The 15,949-nt window shown below is 47.7% G+C and overlaps 1 protein-coding gene across 2 annotated transcripts; it reads left to right on the top strand.

Moving 5' to 3' along the window:
- Positions 1-312: 312 nt before the first annotated feature.
- LOC136620678 (alanine aminotransferase 2-like) lies at positions 313-15,001 on the top strand. Of its 2 annotated transcripts, XM_066595615.1 has the most exons (12): positions 313-584; positions 2,141-2,230; positions 2,304-2,412; positions 2,926-3,059; positions 5,246-5,489; positions 5,566-5,645; positions 6,997-7,133; positions 7,352-7,529; positions 7,613-7,745; positions 9,646-9,787; positions 13,876-13,958; positions 14,846-15,001. In XM_066595615.1, the coding sequence occupies exons 1-11, from the start codon at positions 381-383 to the stop codon at positions 13,931-13,933; spliced, it is 1,509 nt and encodes a 502-aa protein (XP_066451712.1). In that variant the 5' UTR covers positions 313-380; the 3' UTR covers positions 13,934-13,958; positions 14,846-15,001. The 2 variants fall into 2 exon arrangements, 1 of the variants encoding a protein (XP_066451712.1); XR_010791163.1 differs by lacking the exon at positions 14,846-15,001 and having other exon boundaries at positions 314-584; positions 7,613-7,760; positions 9,675-9,787; positions 13,876-13,894.
- The last annotated feature ends 948 nt before the right edge of the window (positions 15,002-15,949 follow it).

Here is a 15,949-nt window from a genome sequence, read left to right as displayed (position 1 = left end):
ATTTCACATTCTGCCTTGAAGGATGGAAGCACCTCTGTGATTGGCTGTCATTCCGAGTTCTTTCCCCATTGTGTTTTGCACTTTACATCTTTAGAAGCTTTTTCTTTAGGCCCCCAAACAGCCCCTCTAATAAGGCACCCCAAATGTGTCCTGCCATGTGATCACGTGACATTTGTTATGGGTGGTTGCCCATAGCAACGATCACGGCACGCCATAGCAGCCGGGCTCTGATTGGTTATTAGAGACAACGCCTCTGGCTTCCACCAGGCTCTGTAGTTTTTACGTATTACCACTAGAGGGCGATGCGGACACTGCCCGTCACCTGGCAGGTCACGTGGTGCCCGGCGAGGAAAGCGGGAGTTGTAGTCCGTGCCGGTGACATGCGGCTCCGCTCCGCGCTTCGGGACCTGTTCCGCGGTCTCCGCAGGTGCAGCAGCTCCGCCGCGGAGGCCCCGGCCGCCCGCCGCTCCCGGGACAGGATCCTCACTCTGCAGTCCATGAACCCGCAGGTCCGGGCGGTGGAGTACGCGGTGCGGGGAGCCATTGTGCTGAAAGCCGGGGAGATAGAGAGGGAGCTGCAGCAGGTGAGGAGCACTACAAGTCCCAGCATGCCCGGGGGGCGAGAGAGGACTACAAGTCCCAGCATGCTCAGGGGACGGAGAGGACTACAAGTCCCAGCATGCCCATGGAATGGGGGGAGGACTGCAAGTCCCAGCATGCTCAGGGGACGGAGAGAACTACAAGTCTCAGCTTGCCCATTGGGCTGGAGGAGAACTACAAGTCCAAGCATGTGTTGAGGGGGATAGGACTACAAGTCCCAGCATGTCTAGGGGGGGAGAACTAGAGCCATCATGCTGGGAGTTGTAATCACAAAGTCCATGATTCAGGCCATCACACGGCAGGGAGCGTCTGCTGGGGGTTGTAGTCCTTCTGCTGCTCATTCCGGATGGAAGCTGAATCTCCTCGCTGATCGTCTTCTCTTTCCGGCGCTGCGGGTGACAATTACATCATCGGCGGCGCCGCTGCTCTTCCCCTGCGCACAAGTATCATCCCTGTGATCATCGGCGCCATAAGAATGAAGACGAGCGGCGCTGATAATGGAGCCGCCTGTTTCTGCCGCTGCGATCTGTCGGTCGGTTCGCACCGCGGGGTTTTTTTGTAGCGGAATTTGCGCAAATTTACATCTGACTACGTTTAATGGGATTCTGCGCCGCGTCTGCACAGCGATATAACATCCACGCGCGGAAGCAAAGCGGATTCCGTGGCGCCGCTGGGCGGAGTCCACCCTGGGAACAACACATGGGGGGGTTGTCTGTTGGAAAGGCCTCCATTCCTGCGCGGCGACGGATCTAACCCCGCCCCAAGGAGGCGGTCCCACGTACGGGCGTATGGGTAGGTCTAATGGATGGTGCGGCCGAGAAGCTGAGCCTGCGCCAACCACAGCAGGCATCGGCCTCAGTGGGAACACCGATCCCTGCTGTTGTCCCTTGCATGCAGCGATCAATGTATTACAGTGATCATAGAGTCACCGGTTCAAGTCCCCTACAGGGCCACAAAAAAGGGAATAAAAAATAAATAGTGAAAAAAAAAAAAACTTTGCGCACATTTACTTTTGTGTTTTAATTTTTTTTTAAAAAGCCAAGTTTGGTATCGTCACATCTGTAAGATGGGTGACCGAGAGCGCAAATAATATTACAGTTTGGTAAATTTGGGCAAAATTAAGAAATAGTAAAGCTAAGCATAAAGGCTGCGGATGGCGATGGCGGTGGCGACCGTTCCCGACGCCGTCTGAAATGTCAACATTTTGAGACTATTTATTTTTAGAGCTGAGAAATATTGAATATTTCTGGAAATCTCCACAATGGGCTCTTTGTATGGAATACAGTTACCATGGCAACAGCCGAGCCCTCGTCCCTGCCGCTACCGGATACACGGCGTGGGGAGGGGGTGGGGGGGTTTATACAGCATGTGACTCCTATTACTGTGGCCGTAGGGGGGAGTGATCCAACTTATATAGAGGTTCATCTCGCCTACAGGGCTTCCTGTGTCAGTAGTTCTGTGCTGCTTGCATTCTATTCGTGAACCAGGAGGCTCAGGATGAACAGTGGTTGAGTTGACTGATCTTGTTCTCTCTCTCCAGGGAATCAAGAAGCCGTTCAGCGAGGTCATTAAGGCGAACATCGGCGACGCTCATGCCATGGGACAGCAGCCAATCACGTTCCTGCGGCAGGTAAGTGGCGCCCGTTGTACGCTGCTGACCCTCGGTGCCAGCGTCTCCCTGTATGCTTGTCGTCTTACCGCAGGTGGTTGCTCTTTGCACGTATCCCGACCTGTTAGATAGCCCTGGCTTCCCACCAGATGCCAAAGACCGGGCCAGGCGCATCCTGCAGTCGTGCGGAGGACAGAGCCTCGGTGAGTGACGCTGAGTCCAAGACATTGGCGCAGAGAATGACTCCATTTCTCTTCATTTACGGTTTTCCGAGTTTTTAGTGTTCTGCTTAAAAAAATAAAGCAAAGCCGTAAAGGGTTGTTCAGTTCTAAGCACTTGATGCCTGTCCTCAGGATAGCTCATCAGTACTAGAGGGGCTGTTACCGAAGACCCCCGCTCATCAGCTGTTTGCTGGGCTGGTGGGCTGCTGTATTGAGCTGCGTTCTGCAGGAAGTAGACAGCTCTGGTCTCACTGCAGTGGTCAAGCTTGGTATTACAGGCCATTCATTTCATTAAGAATTTGGCCTGCAATACCAAAATAGGCCACTGCGGCGTGAACGGAGCTGTCTGTTTCCTGCAGAATTCGGTTTGGTGCACACACACTCCCTTCCCCCATACGAGCGATTAGTAGCCATTACTGGCATTGCCCCAGATCAGATTTATGTCAAGCTGACCTGTGTGACTCTCGGCCCAAATAGTCTTATTCTCATTTCCAGGCTCCTACATCGCCAGCCAGGGGGTCTCCTGTATCCGGGAAGATGTCGCTCGGTATATCGAGCGGCGGGACGGAGGCATTCCTGCGGACCCAGACAATATCTATCTCACCACTGGAGCCAGTGATGGCATCGCTGTAAGTTCTGCCGACCGACTGGGTCATATAAATGGAGGCAAGTGAGAGGTGCTGCGTTGCAAGGGGGGCTTTACATGGGATGACTGTTGAGTGCGTACATTTTAGGGGAAACTGTCAGATACTTATCACCCTTGTGCGTTCATATAGGATCGATGGTCGCTCAGAGCGGAGCGTGTTGGAGATCTCTTCCGGCTGGCCGCATCCAGTCACTGAACAGGCAGCCGCTCAAAGAGTACAGACTGCCTGTTCCAGGGAGCGAGAAACCGCTTACTAGTTGCTTCATTTTACGGAGCTGACGCGACCAACAACTGATGAGTGGTTTCTCGCTTACTAGCCTGTCGGATCTCGTGTTTCCGCTGGACAAGTGTCATTTGAGTGAACTTTTTTACATCTGGTAGTTGCCCACTCTAAGGGCTGGGGTACAACTACTATGTAGTGTAGGGTATCTCACTGCTGGGGATTATAGATGGAGGGTCCGGGGTTTGGCTGCCGCTCTGGACACAGTCTATGGAATCAGTGAGCAAAATGCTCCTCATTTACACTGATTTTCATATCAAAGGGTCTTTTGAGTCTCCGGGTATCTCTTAGGTTGGGTTCCCATGGGACGGAAATCTTGAAGAATGTCTGCAGCGGAAGTGCATAGGAATTCCACGAGATTTCCGCAGGCTTCTTCAAAACCCGCGCCATTTGTATTCCGCTGCGGAAATCTCTACCCATAGAGAGAAGAGAACCCGCATCGGAAACGGCGATACAATTAACATGTTGCGATTTTCAATTCTTCAGTTCTTAGCGGGACATCAGCTGAAAGTGCCGAGAACAATGCAGCTGTTTGCATATACAAAACGGCTGCATTGTTCTCGGAGACATCGCGGCAGTATCCTGTTCCGCCTGCATTAAGGCCCTTTTAGATGGGACGAGTGTTGGGCAAACGATGCCCGATACTCATCCCCGCACTTACTAGCTGCCGTGCACCCGCACAGGAGCTTGTATCGTTAGCTTTCAGCTGGGAGGCTGCAGGAGATTTCTCTCCCCCACCCCTCTTCATTGACATAACATAGTGGTTGTTCAGTACTGAATGGCCGCTATGCATAAACGATGGCCAATGAGCTGATCGCTCATTGTTCAGTGTATATAGCAGCCGTTCAGTACTGAACGGCCGCTATGTTATGTCATTGGAGAGGGGCGGGGGAGAGCGAGGAGAGAAATCTCCTGCAGCCGCCCCGTCCTCCTACTGGCCGCTCTGTGAGCGAACCAGCAATACTAGCACCCATGCAGCAGCACTGGAGCGAGGACACACAGGGACGAGTGTCAGGCATCGTTTTCCCGACATTCGTCCCATGTAAACCCAGCTTTACTCTTAAGTAGCTAATTAGCTACTTAGAGTTCTGCAAAGATGATCACTTGAAATATCGTTTGAGCTAATTTGGAGTGATCATCGCTCCGTGTAAATGGGCCTTTAGACTACTAATACACTGGACCTTCTCTCTGATTTACCTGACTTGCTGGCATGATCAGTATTGGCCAATTGGAGGGCAGTGCCCAGTGTGCATTCGGTAGTCAGAAAATGGCTATGACTATCTGGCAGAACTTTGTCCTAAATCTGGAGGGTCCCTTTAAACGCCACATTCTTCAGGTCACATGACCCTGGTAATGCCCATTAACAGGCTATCTCCTATTTTATTAGGATGGACAAGGCCTTTAAGGCTAATTCTACGCAGACTACTAAGACGTTGTGCCCAGCAGCTTGCATCGGTCAGCATGTGGATATCCATTGTGGACTGAAAATCGGGCAGAAATATTGTTTGCATGCAAGTAGCTGATGCCCACTGCATGTATTAGGGGAGAATCCGAACCCACCAGTTTTAGCAGGAGCGGGCGCTGTTGGATGCGTCTGGGGGTTCCTAACTTTACCCCAATAGATGATGTTGGGTGGGGGACTCCTTGTATACAATGTCCGCTCCCTTTGTCCTCGGTGGAGATAAGTTACCACCAGGACGCCGCTGCACCCCTGTAATACAAGTGAGCGCTCATGCGTTTGGTGGGGGAGCTGTTGGTCCGACGACTGGCGGCCATGAAAGGTCTAAGGGCAGCTTTGTAGCCAGTAGGGTTTAAAATGTCCAGGGATGGCTGAGAAGTTGGGGGGATTTATCAGCAAACCCGAACACCGAGTGGTCTTTGTGTTTCAGAGCATCCTGAAGATCCTGGTATCTGGGGAGGGGACGGCCCGGACGAGGGTCATGATCCCCATCCCTCAGTATCCCTTATACTCGGCAGCCATATCTGAGCTGAACGCCGTGCAGGTGAACTACTACCTGGACGAGGAGCACTGCTGGGCTCTGGATGTCAGCGAGTTGCGGAAGGCCTTGTACCGGGCCAAGGAATACTCCAACCCCAAGGTGCTGTGTATTATAAACCCTGGGAACCCCACCGGTGAGTAAGGGGGGTATATAGGCTCCGGGGTATATATGGTGTTATTGGAGCTCACCGTCCTCTCCCCCTCGTATAGGGCAGGTGCAGAGCCGGCGCTGCATAGAAGAAGTCATCCACTTTGCCTGGGAGGAGGGGCTGTTCCTTCTGGCCGATGAGGTAAGAACAGTTTTGGTCAGCTGTATATGTCACTCGTCACACGTGGCGATGTACAGCCGATCAGCTGACCAATCCATGTTTGCTCACTGATTGGCTCATCTTTGGCGCTTTCACCCGGCCGGCTGGTTGTAGGTCCGATAACCATGTAAAAGGGCCTCTACCCCCCTTAGTACTACAGGATGTATATGTATGTCCTAGGTGCACAGGGTTTGTATGTAGCAGGATCGGTTCATACACGGCCAACACCGGGTCACCACAACATTGATCAGTGTTCACCCCAATCGCAGCAGTTAACCCTTTAAATGCCGCTGTCAATTTTCCCTATGACATTTAAATGTTTAGTTTGACATTCAGGGGTCTTGAGTACCCCACTCTGCCCCAGGATTAGATAGCGAGGGGCTTTCCCAGGTATCGTGGCAATTGGGAGCCTTCTGAAGACCCCAGGGTTGTAATGTGTTTCTGCCTATTAAGGCCTGTGGCAGACATATTGAAGTATTGCAGTACATGGTGTAAGCAATAGAACGGTCACAAGTTCCAGTCCCCTTAAATAAAAAAAAATTTAAAAAAGTATATTAAAGTTTAAAAACTTTTTTCTGCATTTATAATGAAAATCGAAGTGTATTTGCTATTTGCCGCATCCATAAAAGTCCAGTCCGTTAGAATAATGCATCATTTATTCCGGAACGGTCAACTTCATCAGAAAAAAAGTACACAAAGACAGAATTGCACGTTTTTGGTTACCCCATCTTCAAGAATTTTTTTTTTTTTTTTAAGTGAATAAAATGTTGTACATACTCCAATGGTGCCGGTAGAAACTCCACTGCGTCCCGCAAAACACGGACCCTCGCACAACCCCGGTGACAGAAAGGCCAGCCTGTTATGCTGGTCAGGGGAAAGAAAACAAAATCAGTCTGGTGTCCTCACAATCCTAGCGGCTGATCCGCAGAATGAAGTTGTCATGATGCTTTTGTCGCTGTAAACACAAGACACCCCCCTCCGCCCCGCTCCCAAAAGATTGCGGAATTAAGTTTTCGCCATTTTGCTGCACTTAGAAATTTTTAAAAGGCTTTCACTGCATTATATGGTCCCATTGGGAAATACAACTCTCCCCGCAGCAAGCCCTCAGATAGCGGTGTCGCCCGAAACGTAGAAAGGTCATGATGTTTTGAAAGTGAGGAAGAGAAACCAAAAATTTATGGGGAAGTGGGGATTGGAGGAGAAATGTCTGCGTCCTTAAGGGGTTAAGCAATGCATTATAGCCAATGGAACGCTGTGGGCCTAACTAATCTGTGGGGGCGGAGCCTCTCCAACCGCTGCTGGCCACTCATTGGTCTTCGTTGTGTATTTGCAGGTCTATCAGGATAACGTCTATTCTGAGGACTGCCAGTTCCATTCCTTCAAGAAAGTCCTGCATGAGATGGGTCCAGAATACAGCGGCACCGTGGAGCTCGCCTCGTTCCACTCCACCTCCAAAGGTTACATGGGAGAGTAAGTGGCGGAGGGTCGAGCTCCTGCAATGTGGGGGAACTCCTTAAGATGGTGACCCCGTGTATCACTTATATCCGTCATTCATATTAATTAGCAACCAGCAGATCCAACCATTCTTTAATTAATAGAGGGGGGGGTCTAGAAAAGAAACCGTAAAGGACCTGCAAACTCCATGCTTCTTCTCTGACCCTGTTACAGCGACCCCCTGTGTGTTTCAGGTGTGGCTACCGTGGGGGGTGCATGGAGGTGCTGAACCTGCACCCCGACATCCAGGCCCAGCTGGTGAAGATGCTCTCCGTGCGCCTGTGTCCTCCGGTGTCCGGCCAGGCAGCCATGGATGTGGTGGTGAACCCCCCCCCAAAGCCCGACGAGGAGTCCAATCAGCAGTTCATCCAGGTATGTCCGCTGCAGCCCCCACGGGAGTCTACGCAAGTGTCGGCCGTTCTGTGAAGACCCCCGACCATGTAATGTCCTTGCAGGAGAAGGAAGCTGTTCTCTCCTCTCTGGCTCACAAGGCTCGGCTAACGGAGGAATTGTTCAACCAGGTTCCTGGCATTCAGTGTAATCCCCTGCAGGGGGCGATGTACGCCTTCCCCCGAATCTTTATTCCTCTACACTGAGGCTGAGGTCAGTGTGCAGTAATGTATCTTCTACGCTTCTCTTTCACATCCAGATAGATGAATGGCTGCAGAGCGCCACCTGGTGCTTATAGCAGGAATTGCGCAAAAGAAAATCTTGTTTCCTGTCATGATTATTCCCAGACAATAAATGGTTATTTCCATCTTATAAAGTAATGCTGTATCCCCAGGATATGGGATCAGTATGATGGGTGGGCATCTGGGATCTGCATCAATCCATGGAATGAAGGGAACCCAGTGCTGATGTAGTGCTGTGTCCCCTTTTATGGACAGCAGTGTTCCCAGCCAGGCGACAATATGCCACCACTTTATAAGATGGGAATACCCCTTAAGGATGCGGCCCTGTTTTTTCCCCATTTTCGCTTTTTCTTCCGCACTTTTTAAAAAAATCATAACTGTTTATTTATCCATCGCCGCAGCTGTCTGAGGGATTGTTGTTTTCTGTGGGACGAGCTGTATCTTTCACCAGTACTATAAAATGTACCGTAAAATCTACTGAAAAAGTTTTTAAAAATTCTAAATGAAGTAAAATGGGAAAAAAAAACTTAATTCCACCATCTTTGGCGTGCACACTGCAACAAAAACATGATAACTTTTTTCTGTGGGTCAGTACAAATACTTAGACACCAAATATATATAGTGTGTGTTTTTTTTTGTTTGCGTTTTTTTTTTTTTTTTTTTTAACCCTGAAGATATTTAATTTAATTATCTTCTCCTGCCATCAACTTTTTGATCGCTTTTTATATTTTTTCTTGGAGATAAGGTAATCAAAAAAGTGCACTTCTGATCCTTTTATTATAAATATGGCAAAAGGGTTTTTTTTTTTTTTTTTTTAACTTTTATTACTTTTTTTTAATAAAAGTGTTTTTAAAACTAATTTGTACAGTCTTTTTTTTTAGTCCCCAGAGGGGACAAGAACTTGCGATGGTTTGAGGTTTGATCGCTCCTGCGGTATGGTGTAATGCCATAGCAGGTCTGATCTGACAGGCAATCTATCAAGCCACATCACAAGCATGGCCTGATAGGCAATGTGCAATGGTAGCCCTGGTGGCTTTCAGAAGAATTCCTCCAGGAAACGCTCCCGTGATCTCATTGCTGGGCGCAGTGTGAGACCCCCAAACATCGATCAGAGCATTTAAATGCCACTGTCAGAACGGACTGCAACATTTAAAGGGTAAACAGCTCTGATGAGCAGCGCTGCGTATCAGAGCTGTTGCGGGCGGGTTTCAGCTGTAAGAAACAGCCGGCACCTGCGTTGTATGGAGCGGGATCGACCCACGACCTCTCTTCATGCATTTCCCCAAACCTGCAGGATGTAACTGTACATCCTGTAGCGTTAAGGGGTTAAAGTGGGTTTCCAGGACTAAACTAGTGATGATCAGTCATCACTAGTTGATTGGTGGGGTCCCCCACTTGGGATCCCTGATATTAGCTGATTGTACTGACAATGGCACTCGGGTGCACGCCAGCGTCACATCAGTTCATACCAGACACAGCACTGGTCATTGTATAGTGGCTGTGCTTGGTACAGCACCTCCGTTCCACTCACTTGCATGAGACTGATCTACTCTCAGGCCATGGGATTGATCAATGTGACAATAGGGTGGAGTAGACCCCCTAACACAGCAGCCTCTGCAATCAGCTGATTGGCAGGGATCTCTGAGCGCTGGACCTTGCCAGTCAACTATGACTTATCCTGGAAACGGCTCATCAGCAATTTAGTCCTGGAACAACCCTTTAAGACACTTTTGCCTGTTGCAGCACCAAGCCACGTTGTTAATGTATAGGGGATTGTTATATGGCCGACGGGCTTTTAATTCCCCTCCATTCTGTTGCCGTTCCTGGATTCTTTGCAGACGGGGTTAAATCTAAAACAAGGCTGCGTTTTCGTTTGTCCCCACAGGAGTTGCAGACGGCCCCTGACATGTTTTACTGCATGCGGTTGCTGGAGGAGACCGGGATCTGCGTCGTTCCTGGAAGCGGATTTGGGCAGCGAGACGGGACTTATCACTTTAGGCAAGTTTTTTATTTTATGTTTTTTCTTACTGACACCACTGCTGGGTTGTATTTATTTAAGCCTCTTTCACACGGGTGACAACAATATCGCCACGGTGATATCGCAGCTTTATCCCCGTGACTTTGTAAAATCGCGCATTGCATCGCTGCTTGCCAAGATAAAATCGCAAGAAGGTTTAGTCGTACCTCGAAACTAAGCCCTACCTGCACTCCAGAAAAAAAAAAAGTATTTCTCTAAAAGGCTCATCCGGGTCCCGCTGCTCTCCAGAGCTCCGCTGGGGGTCCTGCAGTTCACAGCCACAGAAGATCACTTCCTGGTTGCTGGATTCATAAACCCCACCTCCAGGAAGTGATGCTGTGATTGGTTCATCCAGCACTGCATTGATTGGAGGACCTGGACCGAGCCTGCTAGATAAGCATCACTCTCTTTTTTTTTATTTGCAGTGCAGCTAGGGCTTAGTTTTTGGGGTAGGGAGTCTCCACACCAGCTGCAAACCGCCAGACTGAGTACTGCTGTATCCATAGCAACTGAGGCCGTGGGGCTTTGTGGGGGATGTAGTCCACCCATAATCCCTCATTCAGTGCACAAGGAGGATAAAGGACCTGTGATGACGTCACTGTCGTGATCAGGGGGCGGAGCTAAGAGCCGGTAACTGACATAATAGGTGCTGTCGGGCTGTGCAGGTAACTCAGACAGCACATATGGACTGACGAACAAGTGGTCGATACCAGTTTGATGGGCTCCAAAACAAAACAAAAAATCGCAAGATGGCATCAGAGAAAACATCGCGAATGTGAAGGAACCCATTGGAAAGCATCGGCTTTATATACAGGCTTTCTCTCACACTATCGCATTGTGGCAAAATTGCATGATCTGGTCGTCTGGGTGAAAACGGCCGACACAAAGGGAAGTTGGCAACTTGTTAAAGTGGTTGTGCCAAGCGTGACTTCTATCACGTGTATATAGAATAACAGACTGATTAGTAGGGGGCTCATCGTTCTTGAGACTGGGGGTCTTATGTTCCCTGCTTCTCATCTGCCGCCCCCACTTCCCCCCCCACCCACAGTGATGAATAGGGCAGCAGTCACACAGGTGTGGTGCTGCTACAGTCATCTTCATTGGGACTCCCGGAGATGGCCAAGGCTTTGTACTCTGCTAATTCTGTCTGCCCCCTTGAAGTTGAAGGAAGTGACGCTGGGCCTGTGGGTGTAGCGAGCCGCAGGGAGGAGGAGCGAGGGACCTGCCACCACTGTTCTCGGGATGAGTGGGGGCTTCAGCGATGAGACCCCCACTAATCAGATTTTTATCAACTAGCCTGTGGAGAGGCGATAGAAGAACCCCTTTACCCCGTAGTTGGTACAAGAGAATCCTCTGATATCTGTACCCCCACTTAGGGCGGATCACTCCGCAGTGGAGATATGTGACATGAAGTAGTGAGTATGTTGTAGGGTCATTTATACATCCATATCACTCTTTAACATAAACAACACTCTTCTCCCAAACTTGACGTGGCTGGTAACTGAGAACAATAGCTTATATACGTGTCCTACAGTAGCTGTTGTTTCCCCTTCATGGCCGCAGTAGTAATAGAGACCCCATAGTGGCCCAAGTAGTAGTAGTGATCCCCATAGTAGTCCCCAGTTGTAATAGTGATCCCCATATCAAGTAAAATCTGAACCGTGCCCTTAAGCCCAAAACAGGTTGCGTCACTAAGGGGTTAATGCTCTTAACTTGATACACAAGAACACTGGCTATTATGGAGACAGCACATGACAAATGACATCATAGACCTCATATGACATCACTATTGCTACGGAATGTCCAGAGTTCTAACCCGGGGCCATCTTGTGTCAGTTGAGCTCAATGACTTGAAGATGATGGGTGTAGGTATGTATCTCCTCCCACAGCACTGAGGTCTCGCTCACACATGGCGTAGCTGGTAAAATGGGCACATCTGGGTGCAACTGGGCAGATTTACTGAAGGCATTCAGTGTTTTGGTGTATAACAGTTGCATGTTTTGTTGCATGTCATCTTGTAAGCCGTGCGGGTGACTTTTTAGTTTCTTAGTAGTAATAGTGTCCCCAGTAGTAATTGCACCTCCATAGTGTGCCTAGTAGTAATAGCACCCCATGGTGTCCCCAGTAGTAATAATGACCCCTATAGTGGCCCCGGTAGTAATAGCACCCCATGGTGTCCCCAGTAGTAATAACGACCCCTATAGTGGCCTGGGTAGTAATGGCACCCCATGGTGTCCCCAGTAGTAATAACGACCCCTATAGTGGGCCCGGTAGTAATAGTGACCCCCATAGTGTCCCCAGCATAGACATGGGAGCCCTTGTAGGGACAGTGACGCCCTGTATCACACATGTGAGGGGCTCTCTGGAGCTGACGGGTGTTTTCAGCATCAAGTAGCCCCAATCAGGAATATTGGAGATGAGATCTGAAACCCTTTCCAACAATCTGTGAGTACGAGCCATGGGGGTTTTGTTGCTGATGGTGATGGATGTCCGCTATGGTGTTCCCTAGAGAGCGGAGACCACCCGGCCCCTCGACGCTTTATTTACCTACTGACTGTATTATCATTCATCAGTTGGGCTTTACTCTGATTCTTTGTGTCTTCCGGGTTAAAGTTGATGGTCTTCTCGTCAAGCATCTTCCTTAATGCTCCAGGCCCTAGAAGGGTTCTCCGTGCTTCTCTACATGCCGCGTATAACTGAACACCTCCAACGCATCGGACGCCATCTTCTCACAGACAGAACTATTTTACTTTCACTGCAGATAGTTGTGTGGGGGTCATTTTTTGCAGAAGTCCTGTAGTTACTATTGGAATCACGTTGGAGTTAATGTGACTTTTTGATAGTTTTTTATTAATTTTCCTCTTGGAGACAGGGTGACTTAAAAAGTACAATGCTGCATTGTTTTTTTTCTGATGATGTTCACCATGCTGGATAAATAAGCCATGCTTGAATATGGCCTCCATGTCTGCCAGCTATGGTGGTCTATGAGGCTCAGCCACTGGAAGTGTATTAGAGGAATAATAACACATGGCTATACTCAGGTCCCCTAGTGGGACCAAAATAAAATGTTTAAACAGTTTAAAAAGAAATAGTAAAATAAAAAAACATCAGAACTCCACCTATCCCCCTTTACTATGTAAAGAAATATATATTTATTAATCACACACGGTATCGCTGCATTTGTAATGACCAAGAAAAAAAGTTAGTAAATTATTTAACCTGCACATCGAATGCCATGAAAAAATTACATATTTATAGCTGGTATAAGTTATACATCCCCTGTATATAGTGATATCGACCATGCTGGTGTAACCTGGGTGTCTCCTATATATAATTATATATGTATAGTTGATATAAGTTATACATCTTCTGTATATAGTGATATATACCATGCTGGTATAACCTGGGTGTCTCCTGTATATAATTATATATGTACAGCTGATATAAGCTATACATCCCCTGTATATAGTGATATAGACCATGCTGGTATAACCTGGGTATCTGCTGTATATAATTATATATGTATAGCTGGTATAAGTTATACATCTACTATATATAGTGACTAGTAATTATTAGTACATTATAGTCCCAGTGTTTCTGGTGGCAAATCACACACACAGTCGCTTGATTACCACACAAGACAAACACATCTTGGCTCCTCCCACAGCAGTGACATCACTACGGATCCTTCAGCCCACCGGATCTCTGTGGTGTAGGTAGGTCAGTGTGTTCTGTCAGGACTGTCGAGTTGTTAGAAATTATAGTACCAGTGTTTCTGGTGGCGCAATGCGCCACTCGGCTCTGCTGCATGGTACATACATTATGATCCCCACACATCACACACACACAGCTTGGCTTCTCCTACAGCAGTGACATCACCACAGGTCCTTTAGCCCACCGAATCTCTGTGGTGACGGTAGGTCAGTGTGTTCTGTCAGGATCGCTGAGTTGTGTCTTTTGAGATAATAATGGTTTATTTGTAATCTCATTTTTTTTGTGCTCCCCTTCCAAGAGCCCTAACTGTGTTGTTCTTCTGTTAGTCAGACTTTGTGTTTTATATATGTTGTAGGACCTTTGATGGCATGACCAGGGGGCAGAGCGATGATGTTACCACGGGTGGAGCATAAGAATCACTCACACACATACATACAGGCAAGTGGTTGTTAGTAGTTTTATGGAACATGCTGGTATAACTTGGGTATTTCCTGTATATAATTATATATGTACAGCTGGTATAAGTTATACATCCTGTATAAAGTGATATGCAGCATGCTGGTATAACCTGGGTGTCTCCTGTATATAATCATATATGTACAGTTGGTATAAGTTATACATCTCCTATATATAGAGATATTGAGCATGCTGGTATAACCTGGGTATCTCCTGTATATAATTATACATGTACAGCTTGTATAAGTTACACATGTAAATGTTTGTAGCTCACTGACACGCAAGTTCACTAAATATTCTAAAACAATACCTTAAGAATTAGACCTCATGCACATTGGTGGATTTTTGCTGTGGAATCCAGAGTAGGGGTCCACCTCCGGGTTCTGCAGCAATAACCCTCCATAGCATGCTATGGAAAAATGATTCTTCATGCGGATAAAAATTGCTCCATTTTCCTGTGGTTCCTGCACACATGGCTTCCGTTGAAGTCAATGTAAGCTGTCTGACCTGCGGTCTGTCCGCAATTGACATTGCAGACAGATTCCACAGGAAAAGCTGGAGATTTTAAAAAAAAAAAAAAGTCCTGCGCATGTCCAATGGCGAGCCATGCGGCCTATCAGCAGTGCAGATTTAATATTCAGAAAGCAGGTACGTGCTTCCTGAAATAGTGTACTATATCATATACGCACCACCCCTCTGTATGGGGGAATAATGAAGAGAGATTCTCTATAGATGGTAATATATATTTATTATTAATGAATGAAAGATGTTAAAGATGTTCCCATCATGCAGTAAGTGGAAAGGAGCAGATGATGGTCATTCCGCTCTTCAGGCCTCGGCTTACTTTTGTGTTGTTTTTCGAAATACAGGTGAAGATCACACATAGGTGACGCTTTCCTGGATTCCTACAACATTGGCTTACTGTTGTGTTATTTTTCGAAATGCAGGTGAAGATCACACATAGGTGACGCTTTCCTGGATTCCTACAACATCGGCTTACTCTTGTGTTATTTTTCGAAATGCAGGTGAAGATCACACATAGGTGACACTTTCCTGGATTCCTATAACATGCCTCGTTCAGCCTTTGGGCCCTCTGTTTGTCAAGTCCGGGGGGTGAAGGAGCGCTTTGCAATCTTAGCTGCTTCCTTCCGTCAAGTCCGATGGGTGGTGGAGCTGCTTTCTTCATTAGCAGCTTCCTTTTATCATCGTCACCACATTGTAGATGAGACGTCCAGATGGTTACATAGCAAGTAAGGTCGAAAGAAGTTCTTCAATTTCAACCTGTAATTCCTTGCTATGTTGTCCCAGAGGGAGGCAAAAACCCCTGAGGATTGTTGGTTTGTCCTCATATTAGGGGGGAAAATTCCTCCCTGACCCCAAATATGGCGATCGGAATAAGTCCCTGGGTTGTTGAAGCTCGAATCTATGTGGATGTTAAGTGGTGGGTGTTCAGTCAGCATTGAGCTATACTGTGGTATTAGTAGTGGCAGCGCTGCCCTTTACAAGAGTCTGTACATGGTATCAGGTATGTTGTGGAAAGTAGTAGGAATTGATAGACGGGGTAACATGGATGGATGTCATTAGTTCTGCTGGTTTGAGTTGGTCGTCCACCAGCTTTGTTGAACACTTAGTTTGCTTTCTTCTTGAATGGCCGCCTGGCAAACAGATTAGCCATCCAAAATGTGGTCTTGATGGTATCAACAGGATGATAATGATGAGACCACTCCGGACAAATAAAGCTAAATCCTTTAAAGATCTTCTGGTTTTTAGATCTTACTTTGTTCTGTTGTTCTTCATAGTGCAAAATTTGGTCCATTTTCAGGTTAACAGAAGCTGCTGTCATGATTGGTGGTGGTACGACCCTCCTGGCTTCCACATCTTCCCAATTGATGTTGGAAAAATATGGATGTTTCCGCACGTCTCCTTCTACTCCTAGCCGATGGTGCTGATCTTTATGCAGCAGTCCTAGTAAG

The sequence above is a fragment of the Eleutherodactylus coqui genome, chromosome 3, assembly GCF_035609145.1.
Source record: "Eleutherodactylus coqui strain aEleCoq1 chromosome 3, aEleCoq1.hap1, whole genome shotgun sequence".
NCBI classification, from domain to species: Eukaryota; Metazoa; Chordata; class Amphibia; order Anura; family Eleutherodactylidae; genus Eleutherodactylus; species Eleutherodactylus coqui.
This window is presented reverse-complemented; position numbering and strand designations above follow the sequence as displayed.